This window comes from Copidosoma floridanum, unplaced genomic scaffold (assembly GCF_036245765.1).
Source record: "Copidosoma floridanum isolate Cflo_tuat_1 unplaced genomic scaffold, Cflo_Japanese_pri ptg000013l, whole genome shotgun sequence".
In the NCBI taxonomy this organism is placed as follows: Eukaryota; Metazoa; Arthropoda; class Insecta; order Hymenoptera; family Encyrtidae; genus Copidosoma; species Copidosoma floridanum.
Window position 1 is genome coordinate 4,730,403 of NW_028321890.1, and position 21,647 is coordinate 4,752,049.

A 21,647-nucleotide genomic window follows, 5' to 3' on the forward strand; every position below is an offset into this window, starting at 1 on the left:
ATTGAAATGCGAATTTCATCACTGTTGCCATATGTTGATGATGCATACGGCTGATGAGCATGAATCTCATAGTGCGCAATAGATTCGTCAAATGTGACTGGAGACTGAATACTTAGAATCTCGTCCATTTTGTATACAACAAAAAAATTTCCAATTTAATTTACACCAGGGCTTTTTATTTTTAGACCGAGACTTTTTATAAACTGAATGTTTTGATGAGTTAGTTTTTGATGTGTCGATCGTTTTCTTGAATGTCTCGATGCTTTGATGGACTTTCTTCTCTGACGTCTCAACGCTTTGAGAGCTCGTTGTTGACTGAGTGCTGGAGTGCATATTGAGCTGCCTATATGATTTGTCTGATTATAAATAATACCCATTATGGAGAGGGTTTTATATGCAATCTTATAGTTATGACTTCACCACGAAAATTAACTAAATTACCGTCCTGATCTACTATACGTACTTGAATATGATCAATAATACGTCCAATAATCGGTAAATAAATTATTTGTGAAGGAACTTCAATAATTTCATATCCCGGTGGTACAGCAGGAAAAAATTCATGAATCGTGTGTACTTTGCGACTGTTTATGTAAGCTCCACTCGTAATATTACATTCAACTCTTAATGCGTTTATCTTTAGAATAGCTACAGGTAAGTCTGAAACATGAGTAGTATTATTTTTTAGAACTCTCTGAGTGAAACCTAATAGACTGCCTATAGAATCTTTAGGTCTAAAATCAATACTATGACTACACTTGATAATACTTCGAAGCGTATTATTGTTTGGCTTAATATCGAGAGTTATGTTGTGAGTTTGTAATACTTCAATCAAAAATGACCTAATATCTTCAATCTCATAACTGCCTGTTGGTAATACAATAACTTGATTGCCGACATAAAATTTATTACAATTTTCATCGATATTTGGGATTGAGTTGAATGACAAAAGTTCTACTAAGCCAAGAACGTAGCTGTGTTCTGGCGATAACTCAATCGGTGGAAAATACTGTGCTTCCAAAATAGAAGAAGTACCAGAGAGGCTAAGTGTTAATGTTTCTTCCATGCTTGTCAAAGTGTAACTAAGCGGTTTCTCCCTATGTAAGAGAGTTATATTTGTTTTAGAAGAAACTTTAAGCATAAATGACCGCAGATGTAGGAGTTAAATTTTTGATATCGCTTATGATTATATTTCACCTTACTAACTTTTAGATACAACATTAAATCAGTCGGTGGCTGCAGATCTCCAAAACTGTCAAAGTACACAACATTATTACCACGTTTTCGATAAGCCACCCAATGAGTTCCAGATCCATTCTTATCATCAAGATTTACTATAGCTGTTTCACAAAACCATGGACCATCAGCAGGTAAATTGTTTCTCATGAAAACTCCCCGAAAATGGGGAATTTTTAAGATTTTAGAATATTTCATCAAATCTATGTTCGTAAGAGCTCGATCAGGTAATTTTATTTCTTTTAACTTTTTTGAGGGGCTTTTTTTTTTTTTAAAGCTCTTCTAGCGTAAGGCTTTAAATAGACTCCTAATCCAGTTTTATGCGGTTTGAGATAAAGACCTTTTCCAAGGGCAATAGCTTCCATGGTTTGATTATGTCTCTGACTTTCTGCTAGCTGCTTTTTGGCTGACTTAGCAGCATTAATGCTTTTCATAATTCCAGCTATTCCATTGGCTATAGCACCGGTTGCACTCAAACCAGCAAACAAGGGAATTAAAGGTAAAGCTCCACCAATCTGTGTAGGAAGGCGTAAGATGCGTGAAATCGTAACATACTTTTTACCTCCCGATTTTTTAACTGCACTACGAGCACCTTTCAAAGCACTACTAATGACATCTCGAGCCCTTTTGCTTTTAGTATTCATGTCTTGCGAGGCAGCCTTAATAACTGCACTTAAAGCACTGCATTGTTTTTTCTTTGACCTACCCATCCTTCTTTTCCTTTTGTTAATACCCTGTTTCTTCTTCTCCTGATTCAACCCCATACCAAATTTACTTTTAACCTTCATAGCGCCGGTCACCAGGGCAGCTGCGGCTCTTTCGCCAATACTAGAATCTAAAGCCTTTACTCTTTGCCACGCCTTCTCAGCTAAAATTTTATCTGCTTCGTGTCTAGCTTTTAAATCTTGTCGATTTTTTGAGTACGCTATATCATGCTCTTTGCATGCCGCGTCTAGCGGATTTACTCCGGGGTCCCCTCTAGCAAGACGCTTAGCAAGCTTAGTACCTGGACCACAGTACTGATATCCTGGCAAATGAAGCTCTACTGGTAAAGAATTTATGATTTTATTTACGAGACCGTGCCCTCTCTTACGATGCATGACGATGATTAGTCTTCAGAGGTTGAATCATGACTAAGTGTTCGAGAAAATAAATAATGTATTTATAGTAGAAAAAATTCGTTGACAAATAAAGAGCTTAAACTATATAACCGTTGTACTATTTCACTAAAAGATTAGTTGTAACTGATTATTCATGCAGCATAGACATGGAGTTTAAAGAGCAATCCATAAAATTACAAGTTCCTAATTTTGACGCTATAGTAAAACAAGAAAAGCGTTCGAATCGACATGGTGAACTGCTCCCTGACAGTATTCGTGCGGTATTTTGCGGTCCATCTAATTGTGGTAAAACTAATAGCTTATTAGCTTTAATTGTGCATCCTAATGGAGTTAAGTTCGAAAATGTGTACGTGTATTCAAAATCTCTACATCAACCAAAATACAAGTTTTTAAAAGAACTATTGGAGCCTATAGAAGGTGTGAAATACTTACCTTTCAGCGAGCACGAAACCGTAGTCTCACCAGATGATGCTTTACCAAATTCTATAATGATTTTTGATGATATAGCTTGTGAAAAACAAGATAATGTAAAGGCTTTTTTCTGCATGGGTAGACACAAAAATGTAGACTGTTTCTATCTTTGCCAGTCATATGCTCAAGTACCAAAGCATCTTGTAAGAGATAATGTCAATTTTCTAGTCTTATTTCGTCAAGATGAAGTTAATTTGAAGCATGTGTATGATGATCATGTAAACTCAGACATGCCATACATTCAATTTAAAAATTTATGCTCTAATTGCTGGAATGACGATAAACATGGATTCGTTGTTATAAATAAAGATAGGCAAATAAATAATGGTCGCTATAGAAAAGGCTTTGATAATTTTGCTGTACATTTAGGGCATACCTAGCACAATCATTACAGTCTGTTACAAGACATTGGAGCATCATCATCATGTATCAACAAGAGAAAGACGTTCTACGTCAGTTAGTGAAGGCGCGAGAGGCAGTTAAAGAAAAGTACAGACTGTTGAAGTTTGGGAAAAATGAGGCTGAAAAAGTGCTTACTGAAACTTTCAAACCAATTACAGACCCTCTAATGGAAATCGTTGCCGAAACAAAAAAACAAAACAAAAATAATAGTAATAATCCTGTTACTTACAATAATGTTTATAGTAAAAACGCTGAAGAAAATAATAAAGTTGATAAAGTGAGTCAACAAAAACATAGAGAAAGAATCAGAGAAGGTGATACAACATTTGAGTCTGCCATTAGTGAAAGTGATGATGATTTAAATAATACTATTCTAACCCAATCTATTGATTCTGTTCAAGTCAGTAAGAATTCATTAAATAATTTTTATTTACAAATACTTGATCAGAATCGAAAAGATTTATTAGATTTAAAGTATGGAGTGCGAAAAGAAAATGAGTTGTACAAACTTGGCGATTCGCGAATAGAATTTGAAAATAATCATATCAAAATAGATGATTTTAAGTATCCAATGACTCCGGGATTAATGGAGCTACTCATCAAAAAGCATCCTAATGAATCTCTGTTGACGCAGGAGGATTTTGAAAAATACTACATATTATTAAAAATTTCAAATGTTCACAGAAAAGGGTTTAAAAAAAACGGAGCTATACGAACCCATAATAGTAATAAGTTTAATAAAATTATTGCTCCAATGTTCGATCTCACGGTTCGTAAAAAAGGTGGATCGTTGCTACCTCATTATAAAACTGCTCGAATAATGCAACAAGTAGATTATACACACTGGGATGATCCCAATGAATTAGTAGATCGTTTACGCTTATTAATAGCTGAAAAGTCCGCAGGAAATACAAGTCATGACAATGAAATTATATCGATCATTGAAGAGCTTCGCGAGGGAGGATATATATATTAACGTATGTGTGTAAATATTTCTTCAGTCTCAAAATGAGTGTCGATGTATTCGGTCGAAAATTGGGTAGGACCGAAAGTGGTGGCCGAGGTCCTCCTGGTATTGGATATAAACTTACCGCAGATGGACAGTATGACTTAAATAATAAAAGACTGTGCAATGTTGGAACACCAGAACAGCCTCAAGATGCAGTAAATCATGCTTACTTCGTTGGAGTGGTTAAAAAACTTGAAAAAGAAATAGATAGCTTTAGAATTTTTATATACAACTTACAAAAAAAATTTCCATTTATTCAAGCTAATTCAAAAAACTTAAACCTAGACAACTAATACATGGAGCAAGTTGTTGAGGAACTTCATAAGACAGCAAGGCGTAATTATCCCCGTCGAAAATTCAACATACGTGGTTTAGATAAGACTTGGCAAGCAGACCTTGTAGAGATGCAGCCTTACGCTCGCGAAAACAAAGGGTATCGGTATATGCTCACTGTAATAGATAATTTCTCCAAGTACGCGTGGGCTGTACCTATCAAGAAAAAAACTGGTGAAGAAGTAACTGCAGCAATGGATTCAATATTGAAAAAAGGACGAGTACCCATAAACATGCAAACTGATCGCGGTAAAGAATTCTATAATGCAAACTTTCAAAATCTCATGCAAAAATATAAAATCAATTTATACTCAACTTATAGCAATCTCAAAGCTTCTATATGCGAACGATTTAATCGTAGCTCAAAAGATTTGATGTGGAAAAAATTTAGTTTGCAAGGCAATTATAAATGGCTGAACATGTTACAAACATTAATTAAATTTTATAATAATAGAAAACACCGAACAATTGGTTTGAAACCAAAAGACGTTGTTGCTGAAAATGAAGTTCAAGTTTTGGAGAAGTTTAAAGAAATATATAAAAATAGTAAGTTCAAATCTAAATTCAAAATTGGTGATAAAGTACGAGTGAGCAAAATCAAACAAGCATTTGAAAAAGGGTATACACCAAATTGGTCGACTGAAATATTTACAATCACAAGAGTAGCAGCAACAAATCCAACAATGTATTATCTCAATGATTACCGAAATCAACCCATTTCTGGAGGGTTTTACGACCAAGAATTGCAGAAAACAAAGCATCCTGATGTTTACCTCGTAGAGAAGGTCCTTCGAAGACGTGGAAATCAAATTTTAGTGAAATGGTTGGGCTTTGACAACGTCCACAACAGCTGGATCGACAAGAATAAATTGTAAAAAAATATCTGCTAAGTTTGAAAAGTTTTTTTTCAAATATTTTTTTTTTTTTTTTTTTTCAAGAGCAAGAAAAGGGATGTATTTGAACAAATGAATAAACACTTCAATTATAAAAAATAAAATAATTTATTTTTTTCCCTAATATTTACAAACTTATGCATAAGAGAATATTATATGTTCACCATTGTACACTACAAATAATTTAAATTTATTCACTGCTTCTAATAATTCATTGAAAAATTCTTCATTCTCTAAGAGTGCGGTACATATTTTGTTTGGCAGAAAAACTTGGAACTCATCTGCCAACTCAGCAACTATCTTCATTCCATACTTGGTTTTCACTTTTTTTAACTTAGTTACCATATAATTTTGATTTGGAACCATATCGGTAACTTTTTTTGTTGGTAGAAAATTATTGCTAGCAATTTTGTTTAACGCTGCGAGATCCATCTGTAACACAATCACAGAAGGAAAAAATATTTAAAATACATTGATGTAAGTAAAAATTATTCAAGTAATGTCTGTTAACTAACCTTTAGAAATATCGACGTTTTTTGCTCAATGGTTCACTTGTAGAGACACGTACCAAGGAAGACGATGGCTCGTTGAAAAGCTTCTGGGGTTCAACTTGAGATCTATTCACACCTCCGCTTGCGAGAAGAATGAGCTCTGCTTGCTGCTGCAACACCTCTAATTGTGATGCTACCTCCTTCACTTTCGGCGACTCATCTGCAGCGGCTTCTCCCTCTACTCTCAGCTGTTCATCTGCGCATACCCGTCCAGCTTCTTCTTCCTCCATCTGATTGGCTCCTCCCTCTATCGGCTCTTCCCTATTGGCTGCTTCCATTGCTATTATGCTAAAATGACCCCATGGTAGAGTATCTGTGTGGCCCGGTCGCAAATAACGTTTGTCGTCATGTGCACTTAAAGCAATTTTAGTTTCTTTTTCCGTTAAAAGCTGATGATGGCGTGATTTAATATTTTTTTGCTCACGTGTTATACTAGTATTTTCACACAAACATGTAATATAGTCATCGAAAGTTATCGTAGCTTTCACAACAGAATTTTTAACACCTTTAGCTTTCTTCAGCGTATTTTGATCTTGTATCTTTATACTATACATTTTGCTCCTTAATCCCACAAATTCCAACATAATCTTTCCATTACATTCATCCTTCATCAACCCAACAATTTTTTTATTGACACTAGGTATATTGAATTCATTATCAGAACTGTAGTCTGAAGTATCGAATTCTCCAATATTTTCTCGCATAAGATTATAAATATTCTGGTTAGTTATTTCGTACACAAGACTATCGGTGTCTGTGTATAAGAGTTTGCAATGATCATTCATTTTATTTCTCATAAAATCATAATGAAATTTATAAACAAGCGTCTTTGATAGATCCAACACACTCAATCCCACATATATTGGTTTTTTAATGCATACATCAGTACGCAACAATTGTATAGCTACCAACTCCGCGTCAAATATGTCACAACTATGAAAATTTGGTCGTGCAATGTAAGCCTCGGCACCATATCTACCATTCCACTTATTAACAAGTTTAACATCAATGCGTTTGCGTTCATTTTCCATCGTTTTCCCATACACAGCATTGTTGAATAACTTAAACAGCATCTTTTCAAACTCATTCTTCGCATTTTGACGCTTTTTACTGTTTAAATCTATGTATTTTTTCAACCATAAGCTTTGATTAAACTGTATTGCTCTATGAATTTTTGTTATTCGGAGCCCGTGACTCACAGCTTGCTTAAGTGCGCGATAATGTATCACATAACGTTTTTTATCATACAGCGTAGTCATTAATTTTTTTTGTTTGGAACCTGGGGGTACCATATGCTCAGCACAGAAAGGTAAGTCCTTATGAGCATTGTGAAGAGTTTTCGGATATTCGAGATCAACTTCTAGTATATAACCAATTTCAGCATCATCTGCCACGTTTAAAATTCCCAAGGGGTTAATATTTTGCACCCATTTAAATCCTGCATAAGGTAGTGGTTGAGTCATAGCCCAACCATACAAATTGTTAACATCATAATACATCAAGTATTTTTCATCCCTGTTTGCTTCATAACCTTCTTTCACATAAGGGTTGTTGGCTTTGGCATATCGATTACAACATTGGCTTATTCCACCTCGTATGCCACGCTCTATAAATAAAACTTGATCTATGTCTGTCAGCAATTCAAGTTTTACCTAAAATTGAAATGGTACATTTTGTTTAAGTATATATTTAACTTTTGTTAGAATTAATTACTTAATAAGAATTCATTACCAACCTTTGTATATTTTAGCATAGCATCCCAAGTTAGGCCGGGTGTTGTGTAATAATGAGCTGGGTCTAGTTCGTATGTTTCGATACAGTTATTTCGAAAGTTTTCAAATACTTCCGCGAGCAGTAATACATCAGTCTTTAAATACAAGTCAGAATACTGCCCAAGAGTATGAATATGAAAAGTGTTCCAGATATTTTTTGCATGCTCGTACTCTTCATCAGTTATATGGGTTTCGTATAAGCTGTTGTAAAAATTTTGTTTTGATGGAAGTTTATTTTCTTTCAATCTTTCAAAAGAAGAAGTATAATCATATGGGTATATGCCTTTTCTTTTTAATAAGTCTATCTGAGCTATTGTATAATGATCATCATTGAAAAATACGTTTTCTAGTATTTTGAGTTCGTTTAAGTATGATGATAATTTATCGAGAGATGAGGCCATAAATTTGAAGGAATCTATAAATCTAATATTAATATTGGTACCTTCTACGAATTTTGTAAATGAAATATATTTTTCTTTTGTCTGTGGTAAAAGCTGAACTCTTCCTGGAAAACATTTGACGAGTTCTTTTATAAATAAATGTGAATCATAACCGCTAAGGTTATGGAATATTACTGGTATCGTTCTTGAGTCTTGATAACTAATATTGCATTTACTATGAGCGGGGCCTCGATACCTAAGACATTGTAAAAAAAAAATTGTACAAGACTGAGTTTAAAAACGAATTATTACTACAAAAATTATACTTACTTTCCAGTGAGATGACAGTGATCTCGAACTTTTACGTCATCCAAGCTGAAAGGTTGGTTACATATGTGACATGAAAATGCTTTGTCGAATTTTATTTGTTCTTCAAGTGTCAAATCAATCATTTTGATGGGATTTTTATACAGTTCTTCCAGTTTCAGAACGAGGAGATGAAGAGCTTGAACAAACCGCTGAGCAGGCGTTTCATCATTTTCTTCATATTGTCTGTAGCTTTTATATTCTGATTTATTATCATCATAACAACATTTGATAAAATAACCAATACTATATGCTTTGTGGCATTGATAAGCACGGGCACTCTCAATAGGTTCCAGTAAACATTCAAAGTCTGCATATACAACGAAAGGTACACGGTTCTTGTGTGTAAAATTTTTAAATTCAAGTATATGCTCATTATTGTTCCTGTTTGGTAATGTAATTTTACTCTTGTTCAAACTCTTACAATCAATTTCATGAGCTTCTAACTTTTGTTTTGACCAAAAATAGTGAAAGCAGCGATCACATATATTTACTGAATGTTGATGTTGCGTTAACTGTTTGCGTACTAAGCGGGATAAATTTTTTATCCAAACATAGTGATATTTATACTGTACGTTAGAGTCATCATCATTATTATCTTTGTCATAATCATCATCATCAATCTAGAAGCTTTCAACAAATAAAAGATTTACATGCTTATCTTTTTTGTTTGCAGTCAAATGACTAGGAAAAGTAGCATAAGTATTGCCCTTCTTTTTTAAAAAATATAAATTAACTGAAACCTCGTTTTGATTTTCAAATTTTGAAATTTTTTTAGGGTTCATAGGAAACTCGATACCATCAAAGTTTAATTCATTTTCGTATTGGATATAGTTAGAGAGACGATTTGGATTTTTTTGCACTGGATATAACGCTGATAAAATAGCCCATTTAAAGCATTGATCGTCTTTGTTTGATACATTCACGCAAGCTTTTTTTTTTTTTATGTAGTCTGGTAAGTCTATAAAGGAACTGCCTCGCATAGGGTTTAGTTTGTTAATGTTCACAACCAAGTTTAAAATTGAGTGTAGAGACCAGCCAGATTCTTTATCTTGAAAATCATCCATACTTTTTTCAATTGACTGTCTCACGTTTACATCAAACCACTCATTTAAGTCAGTAGAGAGATAAATAGTTTGCGATTTTGTATTAAAATATTTTAAATCTATATCCTCGACATTATCTTTAACTATTACATATTCAGCCGTCAACATGGTGTTTACTTTTAATGCTGAGTGTTCCTTGAGAGATCTTTTAATTCGTTGAACAAATTTTTGTTCAGCATCCTTAAGAAATTTTTTTAGATCTAGATGCTTAAAATTTACAATTAAAGCTGTAGTGATACGACTTTTAAATGCACTATTTATATCACTAAGACCTACCAGTATATCATTCTCAACATTTGGAGCTATAGTTGATATACCTTCACCTTGAACGCATGTGGTATGCGCATTTCTCCGTGTCTTGACTTTCGTTGCAACTTCTTGAACACTGTCATGTACAAAATCTTCAGGTTCATTTTCAAATGCACTAACTGCTGCCTCCAGTTCAAGTTCACTATCGGACACAAAAACTTTTGGTTCAATGCTAAATATTTTTTTTGCTTCGGCTATCTCTAAATAATCATAAAGTAGCTCTAAAACAGTTTTTAATAAAACCACTGAAGATTGGAATATTTGTTTTTCTGATGTTGTTAAATTATTTCGCGAAGTAAAACTATGACAATCACCAATTGTTGTAAGACATGTATCAACTAGTCTTTGAATATCAAACACGTCAACTTCGGTATTAATTATTTGTTGATACGATTGCCATATGCAATGAGCTGCATCTTTAAAATATTGAATCGAGGCCATGACTGATTTTCAAAAGAAGTTCACTATTCAAACAACTGTGCAAAAATGAGTTGTTCTAGTGATTTCTACCTTCTCAAATAGTCTTTGAAAATTAGGGGGGGGGGGTAGTATATGACATACTCTCTCAATATGTGAGAAGTTAGTTTAAGCGATGAAATTTTTTTTTTTTTTTTTTTTTTTTTTTTTTTTTTTTTTTTTTTCTATTTGGTTTTGGTTATAATAAAACAAGACAACTTTTGTTCTAAAAAATAAAAGGAAATATATTTAATACATGATTTATCCCATCTTGACAAGGAGAATACTTTCAAAAGAAGCCTTTTATTCGTTTTGTGATTGGTTCAAGCTGAAATTACATGGTTATTATTCGAATGACATTCCCGGGTTGTAAAATATATTGTAAATCATTATTACAATCGTTTTTTTTGTTTTACGAAACGTAATTGAAATTACAACTTATTAAATTATTAAAATATTCATCATTAGAACAAATTATTGAGTGCGCGAAGCGTACCTAATCTGTCTAGTACTACATAATTTAAAATACATATTTACATATTTTACATATTTTACATTTTATTATTTTAGAGAAGCGACAATCGTTGACATGCAGCTTTCATTTTCTTTTCTTTTTTTTTCTGTTCTGCAATTTTTTTTTTTTTGATTGTCATCAGTTCTTTTTTTTTTTTTAATTCCTCTTGCTTACAAAATTTTTTAAGTGTCCTTTTACGCTCATTGATCATTTTTTGTCTCTCTCGATCAATTATTTTTATCTCTTCTTTTTTTAGTGAAATCTGCACTCTCAGCATCAGCAAATTTTTATCATCACTATTCCACTCCTCATAATTTTCGGACAATGGTTGATACAAAGCCGGTAGTGTTGACATTAACTGGTGTTGAGGTGGAGATGGTTGCATCACTTCAATTGATGTATTTTGCTTTGCTGTATCTGCTACTTGTGGTGAAAGTGATGGAGTCTCTGCAAGTGGTGGTGGTGGTGGTGGCGGTTGAACGAATTCAAGTGAAAGCGGTTGAAATTCAGCACGGTCATTTTCAATTGTTGTTGTTGTTTCAGGTTCTTCTTCTTCTTCTTCCAATAATCCGCTCCAATCTTGTTGAGAAAGCCACCATGTTGATGACTGAGGAAGTGTTGAATGCAACTCCGTTGGTATTAATATATCTAAAAAATAGCAGAATAAAAAAGTTAGCAACATTAAAAAATTATTCAAATTATTGGGATCTATGAAAAAAGCGAAAAAAATTTTACAATTACCTGCTTTTGTTGCTCCTACTGCTTCTGTTGCTCCTACTGCTCCTGTTGTTTCCATGCCGAATAAAGTCTGGGAATGATCTGCAACTACCACTGCTTCTGGAATTATGGGTTCAAGTGGCGGTTGCTCCTCAAGTACTGCTCCTATGGGTTCTTCAACATGTTGCCTTTCCCATTCGTTGATGTCGCGTACTAGAGCCCGAAGTATCTTTCGTTGCTCGTATCTGCGTTTATCCCCAACAGTTTTTTTCTCGACCATCTAATAAAAAAAATTTTTACATTGTACATCGTAAAAACTGATTTTTTTTTTTCTCGATATCATTGTTGCATTTCGAGTTAAACATTTAAAAAAATCACATTTCCGCAGAAGAAAGAGAGTATGATTATTCTTAGCATCATTGCTGCGCCAATGATAATCAATAATAAAAAGGAAAATTATTCTTAGCATCATTGCTGCGCAAAGAATAATCCAATAATAATTATTTTTAACATCATTGCTGTGTCAAAAATAATTTAAAAAAAAATATTTTGAAAAAATGCAATTTAAAAAACAGTTTGTAAAAATGCAAAATTAAAATAATTTTTCTCAGTTTACCTTGATTTGTAGAAAACTTGTAGAAAACCGATGCGTTGAACTCTTCTAAAGTTGAACTTCTTCACTCAGCGAAAGTTACTGCTGCTTATGTGAGAGATGTAACTGAGCTACTTAGCATAGGTCAAGGGCTCCTTCCTTCAACGTATTGGCGTAGGATAAAGTATAGGGGGGGGGGGTATTTCGTACTTGCCTTAGAAGAGATGAGTAACTTTTACAACTAAAATTTTACAATTTTTCTTTTCGTTTCTCAAATTTCTACTTCTCAAGAGTTGAAATGATTCATATTGAGAACAAGTAAAGTGGAGGAGGGGTATAGTTGTGTCTTTTACTATTATTTTCGGAGCAGCAATGCCAAGGTGTATATAAGGAAGGGACGTGTTTGAAAATAGACAGTTGAAACAAGATTAACATTGTGAATCTTACAGTGACTATCTTTGTGTGTGTGTTTTTATTAAAAATGGCACCTTCGTATCTAGACGAAATTCCTGCTTTCGAATGGGAAGACTTGGAGTCTGTGATAAGAGAGGCAACAACAATCCAGGACTCTGAGGATGAGGATGAGGTAGATCTTGTGGTGGTGGTTAATGATCTGACCCCTTCTATTCCGCGGATATACGAGGAGGAAGAGTTAGATCTGCGAGCTTACTTTGCAAGTCTTGAAGAAGAATCATCTCCATCGTCATCAGCAGTCACATCATTAGCGTTGGACAATACAACTGTCTGTGGTAAGTTTGTTTTAAGTTGATTCACAATTTGTTAGCAGATGTTGAAATAATTGTATAAATTTGTAGTGTCATTTTTTTATGAAAATTTAAAGTATTAGGTTCTTTATAAAATCAGAGTTATTGTTGAATCCGAAAAAATTTTTCAGACTTTCAAGACATTTCGTTGTCATACTCTCCTGCACCGTCACCTCCTCCACTAGCAGTCGGATCACCATTGCCGATGGATGAGATCGCTTTGTTTGGTAAGTGTATTTTTTTTTTTAAATAAAAAATAAAAAAAAATTTTTCTTCATACATTTTAAAAAAATTTTTTTAGACTATGAAAGGGATTTTTCCAATTGCTTTCCATGGTCAATAGACTCAATTGGAGGAGGGGTACCAACATCTCTTGAATTGGCAATTTTTTCTGATGTCCGAGAAGTTGAAATGGCCAACCAAGTGACAGCGCCGCAGGAGGACGAGATACTATCGCCTTCGTTAATAACCTCCATTTTTGGTGAGTAATTTTTTTCTGTTTTTGTTTTTTTGGAATGTTATTCTTATGCATTTTTTCTGTTCAATTAGCTTCTACGCCGGAAGAACCGCCGGTACCACACATCAATCAGGAATCAGCGAGGAGTTTGACGCCGCAGATCACTGAGGTAATAGATCTGGCATCACCAGTTCAAAGGGTGATATCGGTGATTGATATATCGGAATCACCTGCAGCTGATTTTTTCATTCCTGAGGTAGACCTTACTATCTCACCTGAAGTTAATAGGTCTATAGCAACAGTCAACATCATGGGATCGTCACCCTATCGCAATATATCGCTAGAGACATTTTGCACAATGTCGACAATTAAAAAAAGAAAAGTATCTACGATAGATAGTCTGAGGAAGAAAAAAGTATGCCGTAGACTATCATTTTCAGAATTCTAAACAAAAAAATGTAACAGAATTCTAAAAAAAATGTAAATATGTACAACTGAAATAAAATTATAATTGTAAGATTTCCATGATTTTTTCAAATAAATTTATTTTAAAAAATATTAAATAATGACTACTTTTTAGTTTCCTTAACAGATCCCTAACATACACTTATACAAAAACTTCCTGTAACTAATGAAGCATCGCAAACAGAGAGAGCTCCACGTTCAAGTTGCTAGTGGTATCAAAATAATGCAGCTGTGAAAGAGATAAGCTCCATCTCCCACAAAAACTCAAGCAGCGCGCCGATCATACCAATAACCCACAAAACTCAAGCAGCGCGCCAATATACCAAGTGGCGCGCGCAGATAAAATAAAGCCGTGCAAGAGAGCTCCATCTCCCGCAAACCAAGACTCAAGCAGCGCGCCAATATACCAAGTGGCGCGCGCAGATAAAATAAAGCCGTGCAAGAGAGCTCCATCTCCCGCGAACCAAGACTCAAGCAGCGCGCCAATATACCAAGTGGCGCGCGCAGATAAAATAAAGCCGTGCAAGAGAGCTCCATCTCCCGCAAACCAAAACTCAAGCAGCGCGCCAATATACCAAGCGCCGCGCGCAGAGAAGTCTGCAGGAAAGGGGAAATGTGCCAAAGTCGCCATGGCGATTGTAGCACAGGTGTGCTAGAGTCGCCCTTGTTTATCTACTATCCTGGGGTTCTTTCTGGTCGCTTTAATTGTCAATAAATTAAATAAAGTAGAGCAAGCGCCAATCCTCACACAACTGGGGGCAATTTCTGGTCGCTTACATTAATAATAAAGAAAATAAAATAACACAAACTCAAATGCCTACACAGCCCGCGGCGCTTACTAGTCACTTTTATAATCAATAAAATAAATAAAGTAAAGCAAGCGCCAATCCCTAAACAACATGATGCGCTTTCTGGTCGCTTTAATTATTTATAAAATAATTAAAGTAGAGCAAGCTGCATTCCCCGTTCATATATGAGCGCTTTCTAGTTGCTTTAATTGTTATGAAAATAAATGAAGTAGATCAAGCACTAATCACCACACAACTGGGGGCACTTTCTGGTCGCTTTTATTATTAATAAAATAAATAAAGTAGAGCAAGTGCCAATTCCCACACAACCAGGGGTGATTTCTGGTTGCTTTGTTCATTATAAAATAAATAAATAAAAGCAAGTGCGAATCCCTGCACAACCAGGGGTGCTTTCTAGTTGCTTTTTTCATAAATAGAACCGATAAAGTAGAGCAAGCGCCAATCCCCGCACAACCCAAGGCGCTTTCTGGTCGCTTTTATCATCAATAAAATAAATAAAGTAGAGCAAGCGCCTATTCCGACCCAACTTGGGGCGCTTTCTTGTCGCTTTTATTGTTAATAAATTAAATAAAGTAGAACAAGCGCCAATCCCCACACAACTAGGGGCACTTTTTTGTTGCTTAAATCGTTAATAAAATAAATAATGTAGAGCAAGCACCAATCTCCACACAACCCGGGGAGCTTTCTGGTCGCATTAATTGTAAAAAAAATGAAAAAAGTAGAGCAAGCGCCAATCCCGACACAACCGAGGGCACTCTCTGGTTGCTTCTATTATTAAGAGAGGAAATAAAATAACACAAGCAAAAATCCCCACACAGCCCAGCGCGCTTTCTGGTTGCTTTTATTATTATTAAAATAAATATAGGAGAGCAAGCGCCAATTCCTACACAACCTTGAGCGCTTCCTGGTCGCTTTAAATGTTAATAAAAAAAAAAAAAGAAGAGCAAGCGCCAATCTTTACACCACCACGGACGCTTTCTGGTCGCTTTTGTTATTAATAAAGGAAATAAAAAAACACAAGCGCCAATCCCCACACAGCTTGGGGCGCTTTCTGGTCGCTTTTATTATTAATAAAATAAATAAAGTAGAGCAAGTGCCAATCCCCACACAACCACGGGCGCTTTTTGGTTGCTTTGTTCATTATAGAATGAATAAAGTAAAGTAAGCACCAATCCCTGCGCAACCGGACGTGCTTTTTGGTTGCTTTGTTCATTAATAGAATCTATAAAGTAGAGCAAGCGCCAATCCCCGCTTAACCCAAGGCGCTTTCTGGCCACTTTTATTATCAATAAAATAAATAAAGTAGAGCAAGCGCCAATTCTAACACAACTTGGGGCGCTTTCTAGTCGCTTTAATTGTTAATAAATTAAATAAAGTAGAGCAAGCGCCAATCCCTGCACAACCGGGGGTACTTTCTGGTTGCTTTGTTTATTGATAGAATCAATGAAGTAGAGCAAGCGCCAATTCCCACACAACCCAAGGCGCGTTCTAATCGCTTTTATTATCAATAAAATAAATAGAGTAGAGCAAGCGCCAATCCCCACACATCCATGAGCGCTTTCTAGTTGCTTTAATTGTTAATAAAATAAATAAAGTAGATTAAGCACTAATTACCACACAACTGGGGGCACTTTCTGGTCGCTTCTATTATTAATAAAATAAATAAAGTAGAGCAAGTGCCAATTCCCACACAACCAGGGGTGGTTTCTGGTTGCTTTGTTCATTATAAAATAAATAAAGTAAAGCAAGCGCGAATCCCTGCACAGTCAAGGGGTGCTTTCTAGTTGCTTTGTTCATTAATAGAATCGATAAAGTAGAGCAAGCGCCAATCCCCGCACAACCCAAGGCGCTTTCTGGTCGCTTTTATTATCAATAAAATAAATAAAGTAGAGCAAGTGCCAATTTCAACACAACTTGGGGCGCTTTCTGCTGGCTTTAATCGTTAATCAAATAAATAAAGTAGGGCAAGCGCCAATTCCCACACAACGGGGGGCGCTTTTTAGTTGCTTTGTTTATTATGAAAGAATAATGTAAAGCAAGCGCCAATCCCTGCACAACCAAGAGTGCTTTCTAGTTGCTTTGTTCATTAATAGAATCGATAAAGTAGAGCAAGCGCCAATTCCCGCACAACTCAAGGCGCTTTCTGGTCGCTTTTATTATCAATAAAATAAATAAAGTACAGCAAGCGCCAATTCCAACACAACTTAGGACGCTTTCTTGTCGCTTTAATTGTTAACAAATTAAATAAAGTAGAACAAGTGCCGATCCCCACACAACTAGGGGCACTTTTTTGTTGCTTTAATCGTTAATAAAATAAATGATGTAGAGCAAGCACCAATCCCCGCACAACCCGGATTGCTTTCTGGTTGCTCTAATTATCAATAAAATAAATAAAGTAGAGCAAGCGCCAACTCCTACACAACTTGGGGCGCTTTCTGGTAGCTTTAATCGATTATAAAATAAATAAAGTAGAGCAAGTGCCAATCCCCACACAACGAGGGGCACTTTTTGGTTGCAATGTTTATTATAAAATGAATAAAGTAAAGCAAGCGGCAATCCCTCCACAACCGGGGGTGCTTTCTGGTTGCTTTGTTCATTAATAGAATCGATGAAGTAGAGCAAGCGCCAATCCCCGCACAACACAAGGCGCTTTCTGGTCGCTTTTATTATTAATAAAATAAATAAAGTAGAGCAAGCGCCAATTTCAACACAACTTGGGGCGCTTTCTGGTAGCTTTAATCGTTAATAAAATAAATAAAGTAGGGCAAGCGCCAATTCCCACACAACGGGGGGCGCTTTTTGGTTGCTTTGTTTATTATGAAATGAATAAAGTAAAGCACGCGCCAATCTCTGCAAAACCGGGGGTGCTTTCTGGTTGCTTTGTTCATTAATAGAATCGATAAAGTAGAGCAAGCGCCAATCCCCGCACAACCCAAGGCTCTTTCTGGTCGCTTTTATTATCAATAAAATAAATAAAGTAGAGCAAGTGCTAATTCCAACACAACTTGGGGCGCTTTCTTGTCGCTTTAATTGTTAATAAATTAAATACAGTGGAACAAGCGCCAATCCTCACACAAGTAGGGGCACTTTTTTGTTGCTTCAATCGTTAATAAAATAAATAAAGTAGAGCAAGCACCAATCCTTGCACAACCCGTATCACTTCCTGGTCGCTCTAATTATAAATAAAATAAATAAAGTAGAGCAAGCGCCAACCCTCAGACAACTCGGAGCGCTTTCTGGTAGCTTCAATCGTTAATAAAATAAATGAAGTAGAGCAAGTGCCAATCCCTACACAACGGGGGGCGCTTTTTGGTTGCTTTTTTTATTATAAAATGAATAACGTAAAGCAAGCGCCAATCCCTGCACAACCGTGGGGGCTTTCTGGTTGCTTTGTTCATTAATAGAATCGATGAAGTAGAGCAAGCGCCAATCCCCGCACAACCCAAGGCGCTTTCTAATCGCTTTTATTATCAACAAAATAAATAAAGTAGAGCAAGCACCAATTCCAACAAATCCTGGGGCGCTCTCTGGTCGCTTTAATTGTTGATAAATTAAATAAAGAAGAGCAAGCGCCAATCCCCACACAACTGGGGGCACTTTTTGGTCGCTTACATTATCAATAAAGAAAATAAAATAACATAAGCTCAAATCCCCACACATCCCGCAGCGCCTACTAGTCACTTTTATAATCAATAAAATAAATAAAGTAAAGCAAGCGCCAATCCCTACACAACATGATGCGCTTTCTGGTCGCTTTAATTATTAATAATATAATTAAAGTAGAGCAAGCTCCAGTCCCCACACTTCCATCAGCGCTTTCTAGTTGCTTTAATTGTTAATAAAATAAATAAAGTAGATCAAGCACTAATCACCACACAACTAGGGGCACTTTCTGGTCGCTTTTATTATTAATAAAATAAATAAAGTAGAGCAAGTGCCAATTCCCACACAACCAGGGGTGATTTCTGGTTGCTTTGTTCATAAATATAATCGATAAAGTAGAGCAAGTGCCAATCCCCGCACAACCAATGGCGCTTTCTGGTCACTTTTATTATCAATAAAATAAATAAAGTAGAGCAAGCGCCAATTCCAACACAACTTGGGGCGCTTTCTGGTAGCTTTAATGTTTAATAAAATAAATAAAGTAGGGCAAGCGCTAATCCCCACACAACAAGAGGCGCTTTTTGGTTGCTTTGTTTATTATGAAATGAATAAAGTAAAGCAAGCGCCAATCCCTGCACAACCGGGGGTGCTTTCTGGTTGCTTTGTTCATTAATAGAATCGATAAAGTAGAGCAAGCGCCAATCCCCGCACAACCCAAGGCGCTTTCTGGTCGCTTTTATTATCAATAAAATAAATAAAGTAGAGCAAGCGCCAATTCCAACACAACTTGGGGCGCTTTCTTGTCGCTTTAATTGTTAATAAATTCAATAAAGTAGAACAAGCGCCAATCCCCACACAACTAGGGGTCCTTTTTCGTTGCTTTAATCGTTAATAAAATAAATAATGTAGAGCAAGCACCAATCCCCGCACATCCCGGATCGCTTTCTGGTCGCTCTAATTATCAATAAAATAAATAAAGTAAAGCAAGCGCCAACCCCCGCACAACTCAAGGCGCTTTCTGGTAGCTTTAATCGTTAATAAAATAAATAAAGTAGAGCAAGTGCCAATCCCCACACAACTAGGGGTCCTTTTTCGTTGCTTGAATCGTTAATAAAATAAATAATGTAGAGCAAGCACCAATCCCCGCACATCCCGGATCGCTTTCTGGTCGCTCTAATTATCAATAAAATAAATAAAGTAAAGCAAGCACCAATTTCAACAAATCCTGGGGCGCTTTCTGGTCTCTTTAATTGTTAATAAATTAAATAAAGAAGAGCAAGTTTCAATCCCCGCACAACCCAAGGCGCTTTCTGGTCGCTTTTATCATCAATAAAATAAATAAAGTAGAGCAAGCGCCAATCCCTACACAACGGGGGGCGCTTTTTGGTTGCTTTTTTTAGTATAAAATGAATAAAGTAAAGCAAGCGCCAATTCCTGCACAACCGTGGGGGCTTTCTGGTTGCTTTGTTCATTAATAGAATTGATAAAGTAGAGCAAGCGCCAATCCCCGCACAACCCAAAGCGCTTTCTGGTCGCTTTTATTATCAATAAAATAAATAAAGTAGAGCAAGTGCAGATTCCAACACAACTTGGGGCGCTTTCTGGTAACTTTAATCGTTAATAAAATAAATAAAGTAGGATAAGCGCCAATCCCCACACAAAAAGGGGCGCTTTTTGGTTGCTTTGTTTATTATGAAATGAATAAAGTAAAGCAAAAGCCAATCCCTGCAAAACCGGGGGTGCTTTCTGGTTGCTTTGTTCATTAATAGAATCGATAAAGTAGAGCAAGCGCCAATCCCCGCACAACCCAAGGCGCTTTCTGGTCGCTTTTATTATCAATAAAATAAATAAAGTAGAGCAAGCGCCAATTCCAACACAACTTAGGGCGCTTTCTTGTCGCTTTAATTGTTAATAAATTCAATAAAGTAGAACAAGCGCCAATCCCCACACAACTAGGGGTCCTTTTTTGTTGCTTTAATCGTTAATAAAATAAATAATGTAGAGCAAGCACCAATCCCCGCACATCCCGGATCGCTTTCTGGTCGCTCTAATTATCAATAAAATTAATAAAGTAGAGCAAGCGCCAACCCCCACACAACTCGAGGCGCTTTCTGGTAGCTTTAATCGTTAATAAAATAAATAAAGTAGAGCAAGTGCCTATCCCCACACAACGGGGAGCGCTTTTTGGTTGCTTTGTTTATTTTAAAATAAATTAAGTAAAGCTAGCGCCAATCCCTGCACAACCGGGGGTGCTTTCTGGTTGCTTTGTTTATTAATAGAATAGATGAAGTAGAGCAAGCACCAATTCCCGCACAACCCAAGGCGCTTTCTAATTGCTTTTATTATCAATAAAATAAATAAAGTAGAGCAAGCACCAATTCCAATTCATCCTGGGGCGCTTTCTGGTCGCTTTAACTATCAAAAAAATAAATAAAGTAGAGCAAGCGCCAACCCCCACACAACTCGGGGCTCTTTCTAGTAGCTTTGATCGTTAATAAAATAAATAAAGTAGAGCAATTGCCAATCCCCACACAACGGGGGGCGCTTTTTGGTTGCTTTGTTTATTATAAAATAAATTAAGTAAAGCAATCGCCAATCCCTGCACAACCAAGGGCGCTTTCTAGTGGCTTTCATTATGAATAAAAAAATTAATATAACACAGCGCAAATCCCCACACAGCCCGGGGCGCTTTCTTGTCGCTTTTATTATTAATAAAATAAATAAAGTAGAGCAAGCGCCAATCCCTACATAACCGTTGGGCGCCTCCTAGTCGCTTTTGTTTATAATAAAGAAAATAAAATAACACATGCGCGAATCCCCACACAGCCTGGGGCGCTTTATGGTCACTTTTATCATTGATAAAATAAATAAAGCAGAGCAAGAGCCAATTCTCACACAACCAGGGGTGGTTTCTGTTTGCTTTGTTCATTATAAAATAAATAAAGTAAAGCAAGCGCGAATGCCTGCACAACCAGAGGTGCTTTCTAGTTGCTTTGTTTATTAATAAAATAAATTATATAGAGCAAGCGCAATTGCCCGCACAACCCGGGGCGCTTTCTAGTCGCTTTTATTATTGATAAAATGAATAAACTAGAGCAAGCGCCAATTCCAACACAACTTGGGGCGCTCCCTGGTAGCTTTAATCGTTGATAAAATAAATAAAGTAGGGCAAGCGCCAATCCCCACACAACGGGGGGCGCTTTTCGGTTGCTTTGTTTATTATGAAATGCATAAAGTAAAGCAAGCGCCAATCCCTGCACAACCGGAAGTGCTTTCTGGTTGCTTTGTTCAGTAAAAAAATCGATAAAGTAAAGCAAGCGC

At 36.0% G+C, this 21,647-nt stretch overlaps 1 protein-coding gene across 1 annotated transcript; it reads right to left on the bottom strand.

Annotated features, from left to right (window-relative positions):
- Positions 1–6,158: 6,158 nt before the first annotated feature.
- LOC149374803 (uncharacterized) lies at positions 6,159–6,813 on the bottom strand. Its single transcript, XM_089591599.1, has 2 exons — positions 6,223–6,813; positions 6,159–6,176 (listed from the first exon to the last, which is right to left on the bottom strand). Exons 1-2 carry the CDS (start codon positions 6,811–6,813, stop codon positions 6,159–6,161), a joined length of 609 nt encoding a protein of 202 aa, XP_089447725.1.
- Between the last annotated feature and the right edge of the window lie 14,834 nt (positions 6,814–21,647).

Excerpts from the sequence above, each read along its gene's own strand:
- LOC149374803 (XM_089591599.1), bottom strand. The coding sequence starts at position 6,813 with ATGAGAAATAAAATGAATGATCATTGCAAACTCTTATACACAGACACC.